Below are 15643 nucleotides of genomic sequence, written 5' to 3' on the forward strand. Positions count from 1 at the left end.
GTTTTTTTTTTTTTACACAATATTCTTTTTTCATCACAGACTTACATCTGTATCTTTTTGGTAAGAATATGCGGAAAGAGTTGGAGGCAGACTCAAGAAAATATTGTTGTCCTGGTCGGACTCACTGTAACTTCTGCCATAATCCGGCGGGATTAACTGAAATCGACACGAAGAAGAGACATTTTATTTAACACACAACAGCGTTTAAAATAGGGGAAATTATTGTAAAAGATTATTTACTGAATTTCTGGACAACTCGGACTTTCAAAAAAAATATCACGAAATGAACCTGACACTTCTTGCCAATTTTACAAGCATAACAATGTCTAGACTAGAGTGTCCCTCTAGATTTTGGGTCAAATAATTAATTCTAGCTAATTTTGTTAGTTGCTCCTGTGTTAGCGAAGATCCTTGACTACCTCGACTATAAGGATATTTGAGATTTTTAATTGATTTCAACGTTATTATTGAGGCAGATACCATACAGGGCGGGCAGATGAAGATGAAGAATAATTTTACCTCCGGTAAATGCCACTGTGAACTTGATCCATCTGGAGTATAAAAATAGGTTTTCCCATTCATATCTTGTGACTGCAGCCACTACAATGACAGAGACATAGGGCACACATAAGCCACGTATATCACGTTAATTATTGTGTTGATATATGAAAACAGAATCTTGCAAAAACGTGTTTATGGCTGAAATCTATAAACGTAAGGAAAGAACTTGTGGAAGTTAAACTACTACCATGTATTTGCTCAATTAAACGTGAGTGTAAGGTTACCTATTGTTTACAAAATGAACATTTTTGCCTTCGCCACCATGACCTTCACTATCTACCCAGATTTTGTTGCCTCTTAAATCTATGCATAAATTTCAAATGTTCCATAATTTGTAAATTTCCAGCTCGTTATTGCGGCAGCTGCATTTACTCACAGTCTCGTTATTGAAGTTATTTTTGTAGATCTTTTTTCCTTCCTTGTTGATCTGGAAGGACCAGCCTTTGAGTTGATCTTCAGAAGAATTTTTGTTTGGTGGTGGTGGAATAGCATTGTACAGTGGTGGGTAATCATCATCGTAGTCTGCTTCTGGAAAGTCGGGGTAGTCCGTTTCTGGAGTTGGTGGCTAAAATGGAAACACATTTTCTTTAATTAGCACATTTTACCTATTGTAGGAAAAAAACATGCATTAGTTTTTTTTTAATAAGATCTTCTTGTCTCCTGTGGACAAACACACGAAGTGCAGTATGTTCATGTTCCTTGCAGCATAAAGCCAGTAATGTGGAAGCTTGCTCACTGAAGTCTCATAAGGCGTTTACCATAAAGGTCTAAGAATGTTTATTTTGAGAAAGCATGAGTCCCAACCATCCCTACAGCTCAAAATGGTTTTCTGTTATATCCAGATTCCTTTTAGGCTCGTAAAAAGCAGAAGATGAACATAAAAATACCTAAAAAAGGGTGCATTGAAATTGTTAACAATTTACAATTTTGATGTTATAACAATCAAACCGATCCAATACTTTTCAACAGAAACTTTACCATTAACTGTTCAGTAAAATAGACTCTATACTTTAAGTTATATAGTCATGCTTGAAGGGACACTCCAGACCCCAATGCACTTTAGCTTGTTGTGGTGCTATATGTGGGGAGAGTGTCCTCTGACACTTTTATAAATTAACCTAGTTACACCCCCCTGGCTGTCAATCAGATAACCGGTCCTATTACTTCCTGGTTTGGTTAGTTCAGTGGAGCTAAACTCAAGAGGCAGAAATTGCCAGGAACACCTGTCTTGCTTCTCATTGAGCTGCATTATGAAGTCTGTGATTGGACAGCCACAGAAAGTCTGGGCCGGGTTAGAATGGGTGGTCTTATAAAGGCTATTGATTTTTAATTTGTGCGGGATTTTGGCAGTGGCTTAAGCAATCACAAAAACTCTGCATAAGATTTAACGACACATTAACAGACACATCAGACTTTTATCAAATTCAACACCGCAAAGAACTTGATAGCTCATAGAAATCAGTGTTCAGCCAATCAACTGATACCTAGAAATATGTCAAAGGGTTGGTGCAGTAGTAGAACACATCTGCTCTATTGTTAATGTGTGGAAGTAAGATCACAAAAATTATACTAACAATTATTGGTTAATAAATTAAAGCACATTAAGTACAAATAGCAAAATGAACAATTTTAACACACATAAAAGGTACATGCATATATATCAGTGTTGATTTGGAATATAATGAGGAAATTGCAAACACGTTACTCTCACTTCTCCTGTACTATAGAAGAGGTCAAATGGGTGGGTCAGATCATCTATTTTGTCTGATGTTGGAGATTTGATCTAAATATCGTGTAAAGAAAACCTCTGGGCACCATAAGAACTTCACCTCAATGAAGTTGTTTTGTTGCCAGAAGGTCCTGGGCATTGTCTGACCTTAAAAGGTTAAAGGGACACTATAGTCACCAAAACAACTTTAGCTAAGTGAAGCAGGTTTGGTGTAGAAATCATGGTTTTGAATAACAACCAAGATATTTAAAACGGCAACAGCAGATCTTTACCAATTGTGTCAATAATATGACCCATTAAAAGTTCCTGTACTGTTTGAAAGCAGGGGGTGAGCTGATATTTACAGTAAATGTACATGCATTATATCAGTGACTATAGGCATCTGGCAGAGAAGCTCTTTCCTCTACAGGCTGGTGATCATAACTAGAGTATAAATGAGGGTGAGTAAGGCGTTATGGATTATATTTCATACTGCAAAATACAAGAACATAATGTTTATATTCGACAAGACTTCCTGGCACCATAACAACTTTGTTGAGATGAAGTTGTCATGGTGCCTGTAGTGTTCCTTTAACAGTGTCAAACATAAGCCTGGTTTTACGTCAATAACTTTTTCTAACTTCAGTGCTGTTATAGGCAGAAAAGTTGAGACAGTTGAATTGTGGTGAAAACACTCAATATCGATAGAACACCAAAGTCATTGTTAAATATCATTCCCCCATTCTTGATAATAGATGGAACCCCGTGACCTAACAGTCACTGCAAATTAGATCAAATCAACACCAGTTATTTTGTTAAAACAGTCTTTGATGAATGCTGTCAAATAATCACACATGCACGGACGGAGCACATCTCAGGAAGGATGGGTTGGAGTTGTGAAATACATTTTGCAAGCAGTGTTCTATAGTTTAAAAAAATAAAAATTGTTAAACTGGAAACAACCATTTCCTCTGACAAAGGTGTGAGGTTTAGCATTACTCCATGTGAATTCACAAACTCATCAAAAATAGAATTTATAATAATTTTAGCACCCAAAAATAAATAATTTTTTGGGTGGTGTCCAACATGCACCTTTAAACAACCAGTTAACATTGTGAAAATTGCTCCAGGCAGCGCTGTATTTAGTGCGAGGCTGACAAGGCATTTGCCTTGGGCGGCACTTTCAGGGGGCAGCAAAAAAGCTGCCCCCCAAATGCCTTGGCAAATGTCTTGCCAGCCTCCCGCCCATCGGGACCATAGAGCTGGCCAACAGGCCACCTCAGGGCTCCCCCAAGACAGGCATGTACTCATGTAGGAGGCGGGCGGCGAGGGAGCGCTCTCTCCTCAGCTCTTTCTGCTCAGCTCCCTCGATCGCACCTCAGTGATGCTGAAGCCGGAATATTACATCACTCCGGCATCACTGAGAGGCGTGTGAGGGAGCTGAGTAGGGGGATCAGAGCTCCCTCGCTGCCCACCTTCACTGCTCACTGTGTGACCGCACGCTGAGCTGCAGCCAGCCCCACTGGACAACAGGGAAAAAATCCACCAAAATGTAAGCAAAAAGTAAATTAAAAAATTGTGAGTGTGTTAGTTTGTCTGTTAGTGAGAGTGTGTTTGTCTGTTTTTGAGTGTTCGTGCGTGTCTGTCTGTGAGAGTGTGCGTGCCTGTTAGAGTGTGTGTGTGTGTGTCTGTTAGTGAGTGTGTGTGTGTTTCTGTCAAAGAGTGTGTGTGTCTGTCACTGAGAGTGTACATAAGTTTGTCAGTGAGTGTGTATGTGTGTTTGTCATTGAGAGTGTATATGTGTTTGTTAGTGTGTGTTGAGTGTTTATGTATGTGTGTCTGTCAGTGTGTGTATGCGTGTGTCAGTGTGTGTATCCGTGTCTGTCAGTGTGTGTATGCGTGTCTGTCACTGAGAGTGTGTGTCGGTCAGTGAATGTGTCTGTCAGTGAGTATATGTGTGTCCCAGTGTGTGTGACACTGAGTGAGTGTATGTCTGTCAGTGAGTATGCATGCGTGTCTTGTCAGTGAGTGTGTATGTGTCTGTCAGTTAGTGTATATGTGTGTCTGTCGGTGAATGTGTGTGTGTGTGTGTGTAACTGAGTGAGTGTGTATATCTGTGAATGTGTATGTTTCAGTGAAACTGTGTGTTGATTAAACAGTGCGTGTGACAATGACTGTGTATCTGTGTATGTCAGTGCATGCATCAGAAAGGACGTGTGTCTGTCAGGAAGAGAAATTTGAAAGCCTGGGTTTTGTCATGCCTAGGGCAGCACAAAACCAGAATATACCACTGGCTCCAGGGACCTAGGGCAATGCAAGCCAAATGCTTAAAAAAAGCTAATGAAAACATTAATCAATAAGTAACAGCTTTTTTAAACACATGTAACGATATAAAGAGTAAGGATCCAATAAAGCTGAGACAAACAGTACTGTTGCATATCAAGAAAGACTGACAAGAGGTGAACATTTTCGAAAGACACTGAGACATTAAAGTTTATCCTCATAAATATCATCAGGATAAGATAATTTGCAGTTCCCTGGTCAGTTTCTCCGTAATGCTCAGTTTAATTGAAAATTCCTAGAGAATTCTTGAAGTGACCTTTTAAGGGCATCAATGGAACTCCACTCTGATCCAAGCGTTAAACACTGTCTGCAAAGCCAAACGTTTCAAGAAACACATCGATGCCATTATCACACAAAGGAGGAAGTATTGTAGCTAGTGAATATTTACCAAACGTAAAGCCACATTTATATGATTCTTCTTCTATGAACACACACTGGTAAACAATAAAAAATATATATATATACAATATAAATGTTTAACAAGATACACTCACCCTCCTGTCCATTGATCCGTATCCGAATACTGACTGTCCGCTTTGTAAATGTAACTCTTCCATAGGAGGGTCCCAGGAGGTTACTCCTGTCACTGAATTATAGAAGTAAAATTTTTGGTTGGCTTCATCAAAATGCTTCTCCCAATCACTGTCCTCAGGCTGTGGACTCAGGGATACTGGAGAAACAGGCGAGTTGATTTGGTCTTCTGGTTGGTCGAAAGGAGAGTCCCAGGTTGTTTCCCCAGTAGAACTGTTATAATAGAAGATGTTGCCACTGTCTTGGTCAGTGTGGGTCTCCCAGTCATCTAATGTGCTGGTTGAACTGTGCTGTTGAGAGGGCAACCTGTCCCGTACATTATCTTTTCGGAATTGCTCTAGGTTAGCATAGACATTGGCTGGCTCTTCCTCCTCATTCACAGCCTACAACAAAATTAAGAAAATTAAACCATTGAAAATTCTTCTGTTCATGCATTGACATGGAAAAAAAAAGTTCACATTTTCTAAAGATAAAAAAATGCCACTAACCACCTCACTGGGGACACTCATTAATGTTTCACCAGTTCATAAGTGTTATACCCCAACTGGGGTAAGCCAGGAAGTTGGTGTGGTTACCAATGTCCAGAATGCTCTTTTTTGAGCATGGCCCAACCATAAATGGAACACTACAAAATCTTAAAGTGCACAAATGTATCTGGTGGTGGGGCACAATATGAAATTATCCTGATATCTTTGCAAGATGCCAAACTTTGCTTCCCAGTTCCATAATGAAGTGATCAGACATCTAGAGGGCGACATATAATTATATAGTCCCCCATGCAGGCGATTAGTGGACACAAGGACATACATCAGTTTCCCGAGGTGGACTTTCTAGAGAGGCAAAAATACCTACTCGAACAAGATAGCGAAAGTCTCTGTCTGCTTCCATTCCATTTCCTTCATCAAATGAATTCAAATATTTAATCATGGGCTTCATTATTAAAAATCAGCGTGCGCTTCTTTATTTATATTCAATATAATACTTAGTTTTTGAATTACAATGATGTGCGTTTGTTTGATGCACTAAGTCAAAAAATATTTAATAAAATAATAAAATGTATTATTAAAAAAAAAGAAAGGTCCTTGGGGAATCATTTCCAATATCATGTTCTTCTCCAAATCCTCTTTAGTGATATTTTAAATGCTGATTTTATTGGTATAATTAAAACCAGAAGGGAGATTACAAAAACAAGCAGTTTTATGCTTGAACACACGTCACACAAAGGTGCTTGATCAAAGACTTCGTGCAGAACACATTCCACCTTGTTTTTGTAATGACAGAGGCTTACTGTAAGGTCGTCAGATGACTCTTGTTTTAGAGAAAGTAAAAGTAGAGGTTGCTAGATGATTTGACAAAATAAAATGATTTTTTACCCCAAAACTCTGAAACGGTCAGACATCTCAACATTAGTCAGAAACCTTAGTTCTTTGTCTTAGCCGCAAACATTTTAAATGAACACTTCTATTTCAAAGAATTTGAGTAGAGATGTAGCCACGAGGTCAGGATAAAATGTAATTCAGAACAAGACCAAACTATTTTATTTTAAATTTAAAGGCATATCAATGTAATTATTATTATAACTGTGCAGCCCTAAGATACCCTCGGACACCTACAGCGTTCCTAGATTAAAGGGACAGAGGATTTGTGTAAAACACGGACTGTCCCATTTAAAAAGATGCACATGGGTGGTGTATTTTAATGTTAACCATTTCAACGTTCAATTTCATTCTACTGATAAATGTCTCAGACTTTCTAAAAAAAAGAAGGGGTTGTTGTGTCACCACTCATGCCACCTTCATCTGAAGATCAACAGAGATTTATGTAAGGGCGACTCTGCCTCTGATATGTCTTGGGATAGTGTAGTGTTCATGTCTCATGTATAGAAACTAAAGATTGGAATATAAACACCTGCATATTCTTTACACATTCCAAAATTGAATTATATCTCATAAGCAGAGCTTTATGGGCACAGAAAGGGCTTCTGGGAGTTGAGAAAACATAACTAACTGTAACTTAACCTACCCATTGCACGCTGGGGCCCCTGTCTAACTCCTGGGCCCTAGGCAGCTGCCTAGAAACACTGTATGGTTACTGCTGCTCTGATTGCATTTCATGTGCACAATTGTGATTCACCAATACAGAATGTGTCCGTCTATAAAGTCCTAAAATAAAAATGTAATGCCTGGCTCCAAGCTATTCTGGCACAACGTCCGCAGGCCTGAACGTAAAGGCAACAATATAGTCTAACGGCATACATTCTTCAAATTGCTTTAGGACATATTGTCTTTTGAATGACAGCTTGTTATTTATTTTATTTATTACACCCACTGAGAACTTACAGTATGAGCAAAATATCTATTTATATAAAAGGTTTCCTGTAGCACCCACAGAAGAGAGTATAGAGAGGCCTATACGGTTTTCTATAGTGGAACACAGATTTTAGAGTGAACCCATGACATGGAATTATTATACCTGTCAGTTTACAATTATTCTTTCCTTCTGGATATCTCCAAAATTCGTCAGCAGCCCCGAGTCGTTTGTCTGACTTTTGCTTTTAGAGATTTGTTTAATTTATGAAATTCCCACTGAGTGATGAGTTACATATCAGAGTGGATATTTTTCAACAGAGAGTGCAGGTAGGTAGCGGACAGGCAGCATGACTTACCCCCTGCTCCAATATTAAACACTGCTCCTCCCAACCCACTGCCCAGGGGATCGAGATGGTGAGTGAACGGGCACCCTGGATAACTTTGCATTCTTACAAATTCTAAATGCCCAATACCAGCTCTTCAAATAAAACATTGAGGCAAGGGAACCAAATTAGCAAATTATATAATTAGAATATTAATTAAAACATAGAAAGAAACACAAAAAATAAAAAAGAATCTAACGTTATGGAGGGTAACGATAATAATTGTTTTTGACAAGCATTATTATAAAAACTTCCCATTCTCATTAGATTGACCACCTCATGAATGATCAAACTGCAGGACCACTTTCCCACTCCCCCCCATGTACACTGGACTAGCATGGTTGCTGCCTTGGCCTTGTTCCCATAAGGCCTGGTTTTGGGACTTCTGGTTGGCAGGTATGTCAGACATCTAATACATTGGAATTATTAATGCAGTATTTTTTTTTTTATTTTTTTTTTTATAAAGAAACATTTTACTGTTCTGATAATTTGCCCATTTCAACAGAGGACTTGATTGAAGATATGCAAATAAAAAAAAACAATTGACAAGCAGCAAGTTCAAAAAACATTTTGTTTTTGGATTAGGCTAGATGTCTGTTTAGTTGAAAGCCATATCACTGTGGCATTTGCCTGGCTCGTCGGCTTTATAGAGCCAGCCTGTGCTCAATTCACTTCAAATTACAGTTAACATTTTTTTTGAAAGCAAAGCCGAAACATGCAGAGGCCACGTGCCACCTTCCTGTCACAATAAAAACAGGATGTCTCTTCACGGAACTGTAACATTAACCACCGCTGAGCTGTATGTGCAGAATATCTAACGTCCGATACACGGCTTCAGTATGAAGGTAAAAGAAGAAACTGGGCACGGAACGCTGCAAATGTGGCATAGCGTGTAAATCAAACAAAAATGTTTTCCTAGAAACAAGACACTGGAGTTTTCTGTCTATTCATTGCTTAGAAGGGTGTTTCTACTTGATAGTAAAGGTTATGGGTATCATGGCTGAACAGACAGGCCTGCAGCCCTGTTTGATGGGAGGAATATGGATTTTATGACTTGCACCCTACTCTCACAGCTCTTCTGCTGAGGGCGCATAGCAATGACATCATATCGCCTCGTCCTCTGCTGTCGTTAATAAGTAGCCACCTGAGGAAGCAGGACATGAAGATCGTGTTGCACTCTCCTGCTACTTCTTTAGATGTTGTAGACCCCACAGTGGAATTATAAAAAAAAAATATATCAAAGTATTGAACTATGAAGGCTATATTTAGCTTTCACCGCTTTCTAAGTATGTCCTGTACTTTAGATGCACTAATAACCCTACTTGTAAGCACCATAACCACTACAGTTCCTTCTAGTGGTTAGGTGCAAAGAGGAATTCTTTGGAATTCATTGACCTTGTGATCGTTAAACTGCATTTTGAGCTCACTTGGCACATAAAGGCTGCCTCTGCTGCGGCCAATCAGCAATTGCGGAACTGAGCTCCCACAGTAGCTGTGTAATTCCGCGTGGCAACGATAAGCTGAGATTTATAGGCTATGCCACACCAAGTTCTCTCAGCTATCTCTGTTGTCGAAAGTTGGACAGGTAACGCAGAGATTCCCCTCTGCAGTAGCTGACCTTCGGCTGACGCGCCATCGCGCCATGCTTTGGGACTATACCATTTTGTGACATTTATTATGTTTTGTTTATCTTACCAAGTTATAGCTCTGGGCCTGTGCTGCAGGATATTCCGTGGAATCCAGACTGCATGCTATTTTTACCACTTCACAAAAGTGTGAAATGTCAGGAATTCAAAGGGAATTTCAAATGTTTGTGAGATTACTATTTTTTGGGGGTGAAACAGCCAATTTCGAGAAATTCTCCACGTTAGCTTTGTTTTTGTGGTTGGATATTGTGGAGTAGAATTTGAAATTCGATTTTCATTCCTGGCAGTTCACACGTTAGTGAAAGAAGTGCAGCGCGGCACAGCACCTATGGAAAAATCACTATAACCACTGAAAGTCATCTGCCTCCGTCATTCTGGAGACCGGAGCACTTGGCATGGTGACATCTCGGCAGCTTCTATTTCAGTAAAGGCTTTTACACAAAGATGTTGGGAAATAACTAAATTACAGGATGCTTGCAAAATGCCTCAGAAATATTTCATCTGACCTATTGTAAAACTACCTCAGTTTCAGCACCCCAGAAATATGAAGAAAACCATTGACCTGGAAAAGAGGGACATTAGGACAGAAAAAATAAGGACAGAACTATTTGGTCCTAAAATAGGGACTGGCCCACCTAAATTGGGACACTTGGGAGGGATGATTGTTGGTCTATCACTGTCAGCTATTGCTGGTATTAATTGATATGGCTAGCAGGACGAGTGTAATCTCTGCTTTAGCCGTGCCTCCAGTGGGGGCTGGTCTGTGGGTAGCCAGGGGGCTCATTCAGTGTTAAACTGCACAAAAATGGTTTGTTACTCAATGTAGTAAGCCAGGGCACTCCAATGCACTATAACCAAACCAAGTATAGTGCATACAGTGTCCCTTTAAAAGAGCTTTAGAATGACTGTGATCATCCCACGCCAACTTGTGCAATGTGTCTGATCGATAAGGTGATAACACAAATGTACACAACTTCAATGAACAGGTTAGATCTAGTAATAAAAATATGTTTTGGGTCCTCATTGTCTCTGATGCCTCCCAAACCTCAAACACTCATACATGCCTTGAACACTGCAGCGCCACTCCAAACAAGCACCTCGAGGAGGACCCGCCCCCAACCATGGCATACTAAATCAACGCGCTACCTGCAAAGATGCTCCCGTTGTGCTGAACGCTCCTGGAGGAAGTCTCGTACACAATCAGACTTTCTCCATTATAGATTCATATTGTGTTCATACAGTGCAGCCCTTGCCCTTGCCAAACAGTCCTATTTTTCCACTCTCATTAGTTCATGTTCCCGCAACCCCAGGCGTCTCTTTCACACCTTTAATTCTCTTCTTCGCCCTGCTGTGGCCACCCCCAAAACTAACCTTACTGCTGATAACTTCGCATGTTACTTCACTGACAAGATTGAACAGCTAAGGAAAGAATTCTCCCCTCCTTGCCTTTCTGTTTCTCAATCACACATAGATCATGCCTTTCCTACCCTTCAGACATTCTCCCCAGCTACTGACCAAGAGGTGGCTGCTCTTCTTTGCTCCTCTCGCCCCACCACTTGCCCGCTCGATCCTGTCCCATCTCACCTTATTAGATCTCTCTCCACTTGTCTCGTGCCTTCTCTAACACACATCTTCAACTGCTCGCTCTCCTCTGGCATCGTCCCTGCTGACCTTAAACATGCCACTGTAGTACCTATACTAAAAAAACCATCCCTCGACCCATCCACCCCCTCTAACTACCGTCCCATATCCCTGCTCCCTTTTTCCTCAAAGCTTCTGGAAAGACTTGTCTTTACCCGTGTGTCTCATTTCCTCAATTCCAACTCTCTCCTTGACCCTCTTCAATCTGGCTTCCGCCCTCTCCACTCTACAGAGACTGCCCTTATCAAAGTTACTAACGACCTAATCGCAGCTAAATCCAAAGGCCACTACTCCATACTAATTCTTCTTGACCTCTTAGCGGCCTTTGACACCGTTGATCATGCTCTCCTTCTTCAAACTCTTCAATCGCTTGGTCTCTGTGACTCTGTCCTCTCATGGTTTTCCTCTTATCTCTCCCAACGCTCATTCAGTGTCTCCTTTTCTAATGATACCTCCTCCCCTTGCCCTGTCTCGGTTGGAGTTCCCCAAGGCTCCGTCCTTGGTCCCCTTCTATTTTCTCTTTATACTGCCTCTCTTGGCAAACTTATTACCTCTTTTGGATTTCACTACCACCTGTACGCTGATGACACCCAGCTATATCTCTCCTCCCCGGACCTCTCCCCTGCCGTCCTGCAACGTGTCACTGCTTGCCTTTCTTCCATCTCTGACTGGATGTCCTCCCGCTTTCTGAAACTCAATCTTTCAAAAACTGAGCTCCTTGTCTTTCCTCCTCCTAATACTGATCCTCCTCTCTCGCTCTCCCTCCAAGTTTGTGGTACCAACATCAGTCCATCCTTGCAAGCGCGCTGTCTTGGCGTCATACTTGACTCTGGTCTCACCTTTGAGCCTCACATCCAGCATGTTGCCAAATCCTGTAGATTCCATCTTAAAAACATAGCCCGCATCCGCCCCTTTCTTGCACCAGATACTACCAAGGAGCTTGTCCATGCTCTAGTAATTTCCCGCATGGATTATTGTAACCCTCTCCTGATTGGTCTCCCCAATAGCTGTACTGCACCCTTACAGTCCGTAATGAATGCTGCTGCTAGATTGATTTTCCTCTCTAGTCGTTTCTCTCACACCTCACCCCTCTGCCAGTCCTTACATTGGCTTCCTGTATGCTATAGGAGTCAATTCAAGGTACTAACTCACACCTATAAAGCACTGAACAACTCTAGCCCCTCTTATATCTCCTCACAGATCCATAGGTATGTCCCTTCTCGGTCTCTCCGTTCTGCCCGTGACCACCTCCTGTCCGTTGTCCGCACTCATACGGCCAACTCGCGCTTGCAGGACTTCTCGCGGGCGGCTCCCTTCCTATGGAATAGCCTGCCTACCGCCATCAGACTCTCCCCTAGTCTTGCATCTTTTAAGAAGTGCCTTAAAACCCATCTCTTTAGGAAAGCTTATGGCCTCCAAGACTAACCCTTACCTCACATACCTGTCTCTTGCCCTCTCCTAAAGGGCAGCCCACCTTATTTGATTGTAAATTCCTGTCCTAATGTGTTTTACACCCCACCTCCTATAGAATGTAAGCTTGTTTGAGCAGGGTCCTCTTCAACCTATTGTTCCTGTAAGTTTATTTGTAATTGTCCTATTTATAGTTAAATCCCCCTCTCATAATATTGTAAAGCGCTACGGAATCTGTTGGCGCTATATAAATGGCAATAATAAATAAATAAATAAATGTGAGTGGCCTGTGATCTCCGTCGATCTAATGGGGTTGTAGGAGGGCCATGGGCCTGTGTCCCCTCTCTGGGACAGTTAGTGGCTTTCTGTAACAGGGGCCCAGAGATACCTTTCTTGTTACATGGCCAAATATAACATTTCTGTAACCCTGCTTCTTTAAGATCAAATAATAACTAGTGGATTAACCACTAAGCTACTGCCTAGATAAATACTTGCATAAATTAGCCAATTGGCATGTTAACCAGTTAACCAGTTTTGTTAGCAACATGTTTCCATCCAATTTCCAATTCTTTTTTTTTTTTTTCAATTCTTTATTTTATTGGTGCGTAAAGGAACAACAAGCGTGCAGAGCCACGACAGCAGGTGCAAGCATTGTCTTCTCATTGCAAAGTGTGGCAATTTAAAACAGCAAATATGTTTTTTGTTAACATGAAAATAACAAGTTATGAGGCATCCGTAGTTTGTAGTATACGTGCTAAGTTAAAGATTCATATGATAACGTTAAATACGTTTAAGCATCTGGTATGATACATTTTCAAGAGGGGAGATGACTGAGTATACTTATGGCAATATTACAACATTATAGAAGATTGCAGTCTAAATGATTGTTTGCTACCGAAGTGATAGGCTAGGTAGCCTGAGTTGCCTCTCTATGCGTGTTATATGTTGAGAAATAATAAAAATGAACGATTTTGAAACTAAAGTAAAACAAGCTTAAGTCTTACAACTATTATTTGCTATGCGAGGGGCGTTAGCTTTGAACATGAGAGGCTTCTAAGCGGATCATCCACTGAGCCATGGTTGAGCTCAGTAGTCTTCCGCTAAGTATGGCTGCCATTTTATAATATGATAAAGATAAGATGGCCATGTCTGGCTCCGAGATTAAGACAAGGAGGGTCTAGTTCCGTACATCAAGCTTGTTATGCTCGTTAATTGTTGATGAACAAGACAGCCAACTAAGCATGTTAGTATATACAAGTGTATCTGTAAATAAACGTGCTATCTAATTAATGCCCCCCTGGGCACAGTATGAGTAGTAAGTCCCACTGCAGTGACAGTAGAGACATCAGAAATAAAAGGAGAGACATCAGAAAGGAGAGACATCAGAACTAAAAAGCGAAGTATAAAAGAACATAATACTCAAGATCATAATACTCAAGCTTCGGTGTATGACATTTAGAGGCTAAATTAGCTAACCAGGTCGTTTAGGAGAGAGTTCAGTCTGGTATCAGTCCCACAAGCTAGCCTAGCCGATTCTGTCTGTGGCAGGTTAGTTGGGTCCCTGGAGTTGGTGGCATTGTGAGGTGTGTTGTCTCCTCTGCCACTGGTTCGCAGGGAGGCCGGCCTCTGTGTACCACAGACTTGGAGTCGTCGAGGGTTCCAGTCTTTCCCGATCTCAGAGGTGGCGGGAGTGGTAAGGGTTCGTTGCCGCCGGTGAGCAGCTCTCCGCCCGCGTGAATAATGCTTGGGGGGCTTCCCTCGTGTAACTCTCCACCTGGGCGAGCGGTTGTGGGTTCTTGGGAGCGTTATTTTATCTTTGGTGCTCTGAGGAAGCTTTGCCTTGCTAGAGGGCCGCCTTCTCCTGTTTCCTTTCCGTGGCGCTTTGCTGTGAGTGGCGTTGGCTTGCAGACGGACTTGTAGCTTAAGCCAAAAGGCCTGGAAGATTCGATCTAGCCGCCTCACTGAGTATGTATAGGCGTCGCTGAGTGTCCTTCCAGTTGCAGCTGTGCCACATGTCATCGTGCATGCTGCGTCCGCCATTGTGGGGATGTGGATGTCCATGCGCTCTGCTCAGCGTGTCACAGGGTGAGCTAGTCAGGTAACTGCTCTCCAGGGAGGGGACCGGGATATCCCCCACCGGTCCAGAGGGGGGGGGGGGGGGGAGTCATGCTTAACTTAGCTTTATTCAGCCAGAGGAGAGTGGCCATCTCTCCCCCGGTCTGAGTACAGTAGGCCTCAACCTGCCGTTGCGGCTCCCGGGGCCTCAGGGTTTCGATTCAGGTATCCACCGGTAGGGTTAGTTACCCCCAGCTTGGGACGCGCCTTAAGTCGAGGTCACCCGGTTGCCAGCCCAGGATATCACCGGGTATGTGGCATTGCCAGCGTGAGCTCGTGTGATGTGCGTCTTGCCTGTTTGCAGTCCAGGCTCCGCACCCACCAATTTCCAATTCTAATATAAAAGTCGCTGCAACTCACTGACTGATTAATTGATACAATTGAATATTACAGAAGAGGAACTGATGGTCAGGTCAGTATTATATCACATCTCTGTTTTGAATGCAATTTCTCTATTTCTTCGTAAATGTACAAATTTAAGGAATCCTCAATAACTAGGTGATACATTTACAAGGATTGGTGCGGTGGGTAGAGTGATCAATACTCTCAGATTTGATGTTACCCAAGGGAAACGAAATCTCACACAACCGCTCCCTTTGGAATTGTTAGCCAACTAGATTTCTCATAATGCCCAGTCTGTCTATAAAATATTAAATGGCAAAGGAAGCTGGATGACTTATTTTATTGGATAGAATAAATTATATTTATTGTTTAGAATAAATTATACCATAATAAAAACACTAGTATAGAAGTGAATCGATGAGATATGGAATGCAAACACTTCACCACGTCCCAAATTATTTAATACATGAATTAGACAGATCCATCTACACTATCAAATCCTATTTATTTAAATTACACTTGGTCAGCACTAGAAACAACATGAATTAATTTCAGCACATTTGGGAGATATAGCTGATCTTCTCAGCCATCCCTCTACTTCTGGTCTTGCATGTGAAATGGTGTTGGGTTTCTCTGTGATATTGGCAAGGTGCC

General features: G+C 41.5%; 1 protein-coding gene across 2 annotated transcripts in view; it reads right to left on the minus strand.

The window, feature by feature from the left end:
* ARHGAP27 (Rho GTPase activating protein 27) overlaps positions 1-15643 on the minus strand; it is a 95808-nt gene that overhangs the window by 21122 nt on the left and 59043 nt on the right. For both annotated transcript variants that reach the window (XM_063459427.1, XM_063459428.1), the window contains 4 exons: positions 5107-5526; positions 938-1126; positions 520-600; positions 46-156 (listed from right to left, as the gene is read on the minus strand). In XM_063459427.1, coding sequence (XP_063315497.1) covers positions 46-156; positions 520-600; positions 938-1126; positions 5107-5526 — 801 coding nt within the window. The remainder of the gene's footprint in view (positions 1-45; positions 157-519; positions 601-937; positions 1127-5106; positions 5527-15643) is intronic.

Source organism: Pelobates fuscus, chromosome 6, assembly GCF_036172605.1.
Source record: "Pelobates fuscus isolate aPelFus1 chromosome 6, aPelFus1.pri, whole genome shotgun sequence".
In the NCBI taxonomy this organism is placed as follows: Eukaryota; Metazoa; Chordata; class Amphibia; order Anura; family Pelobatidae; genus Pelobates; species Pelobates fuscus.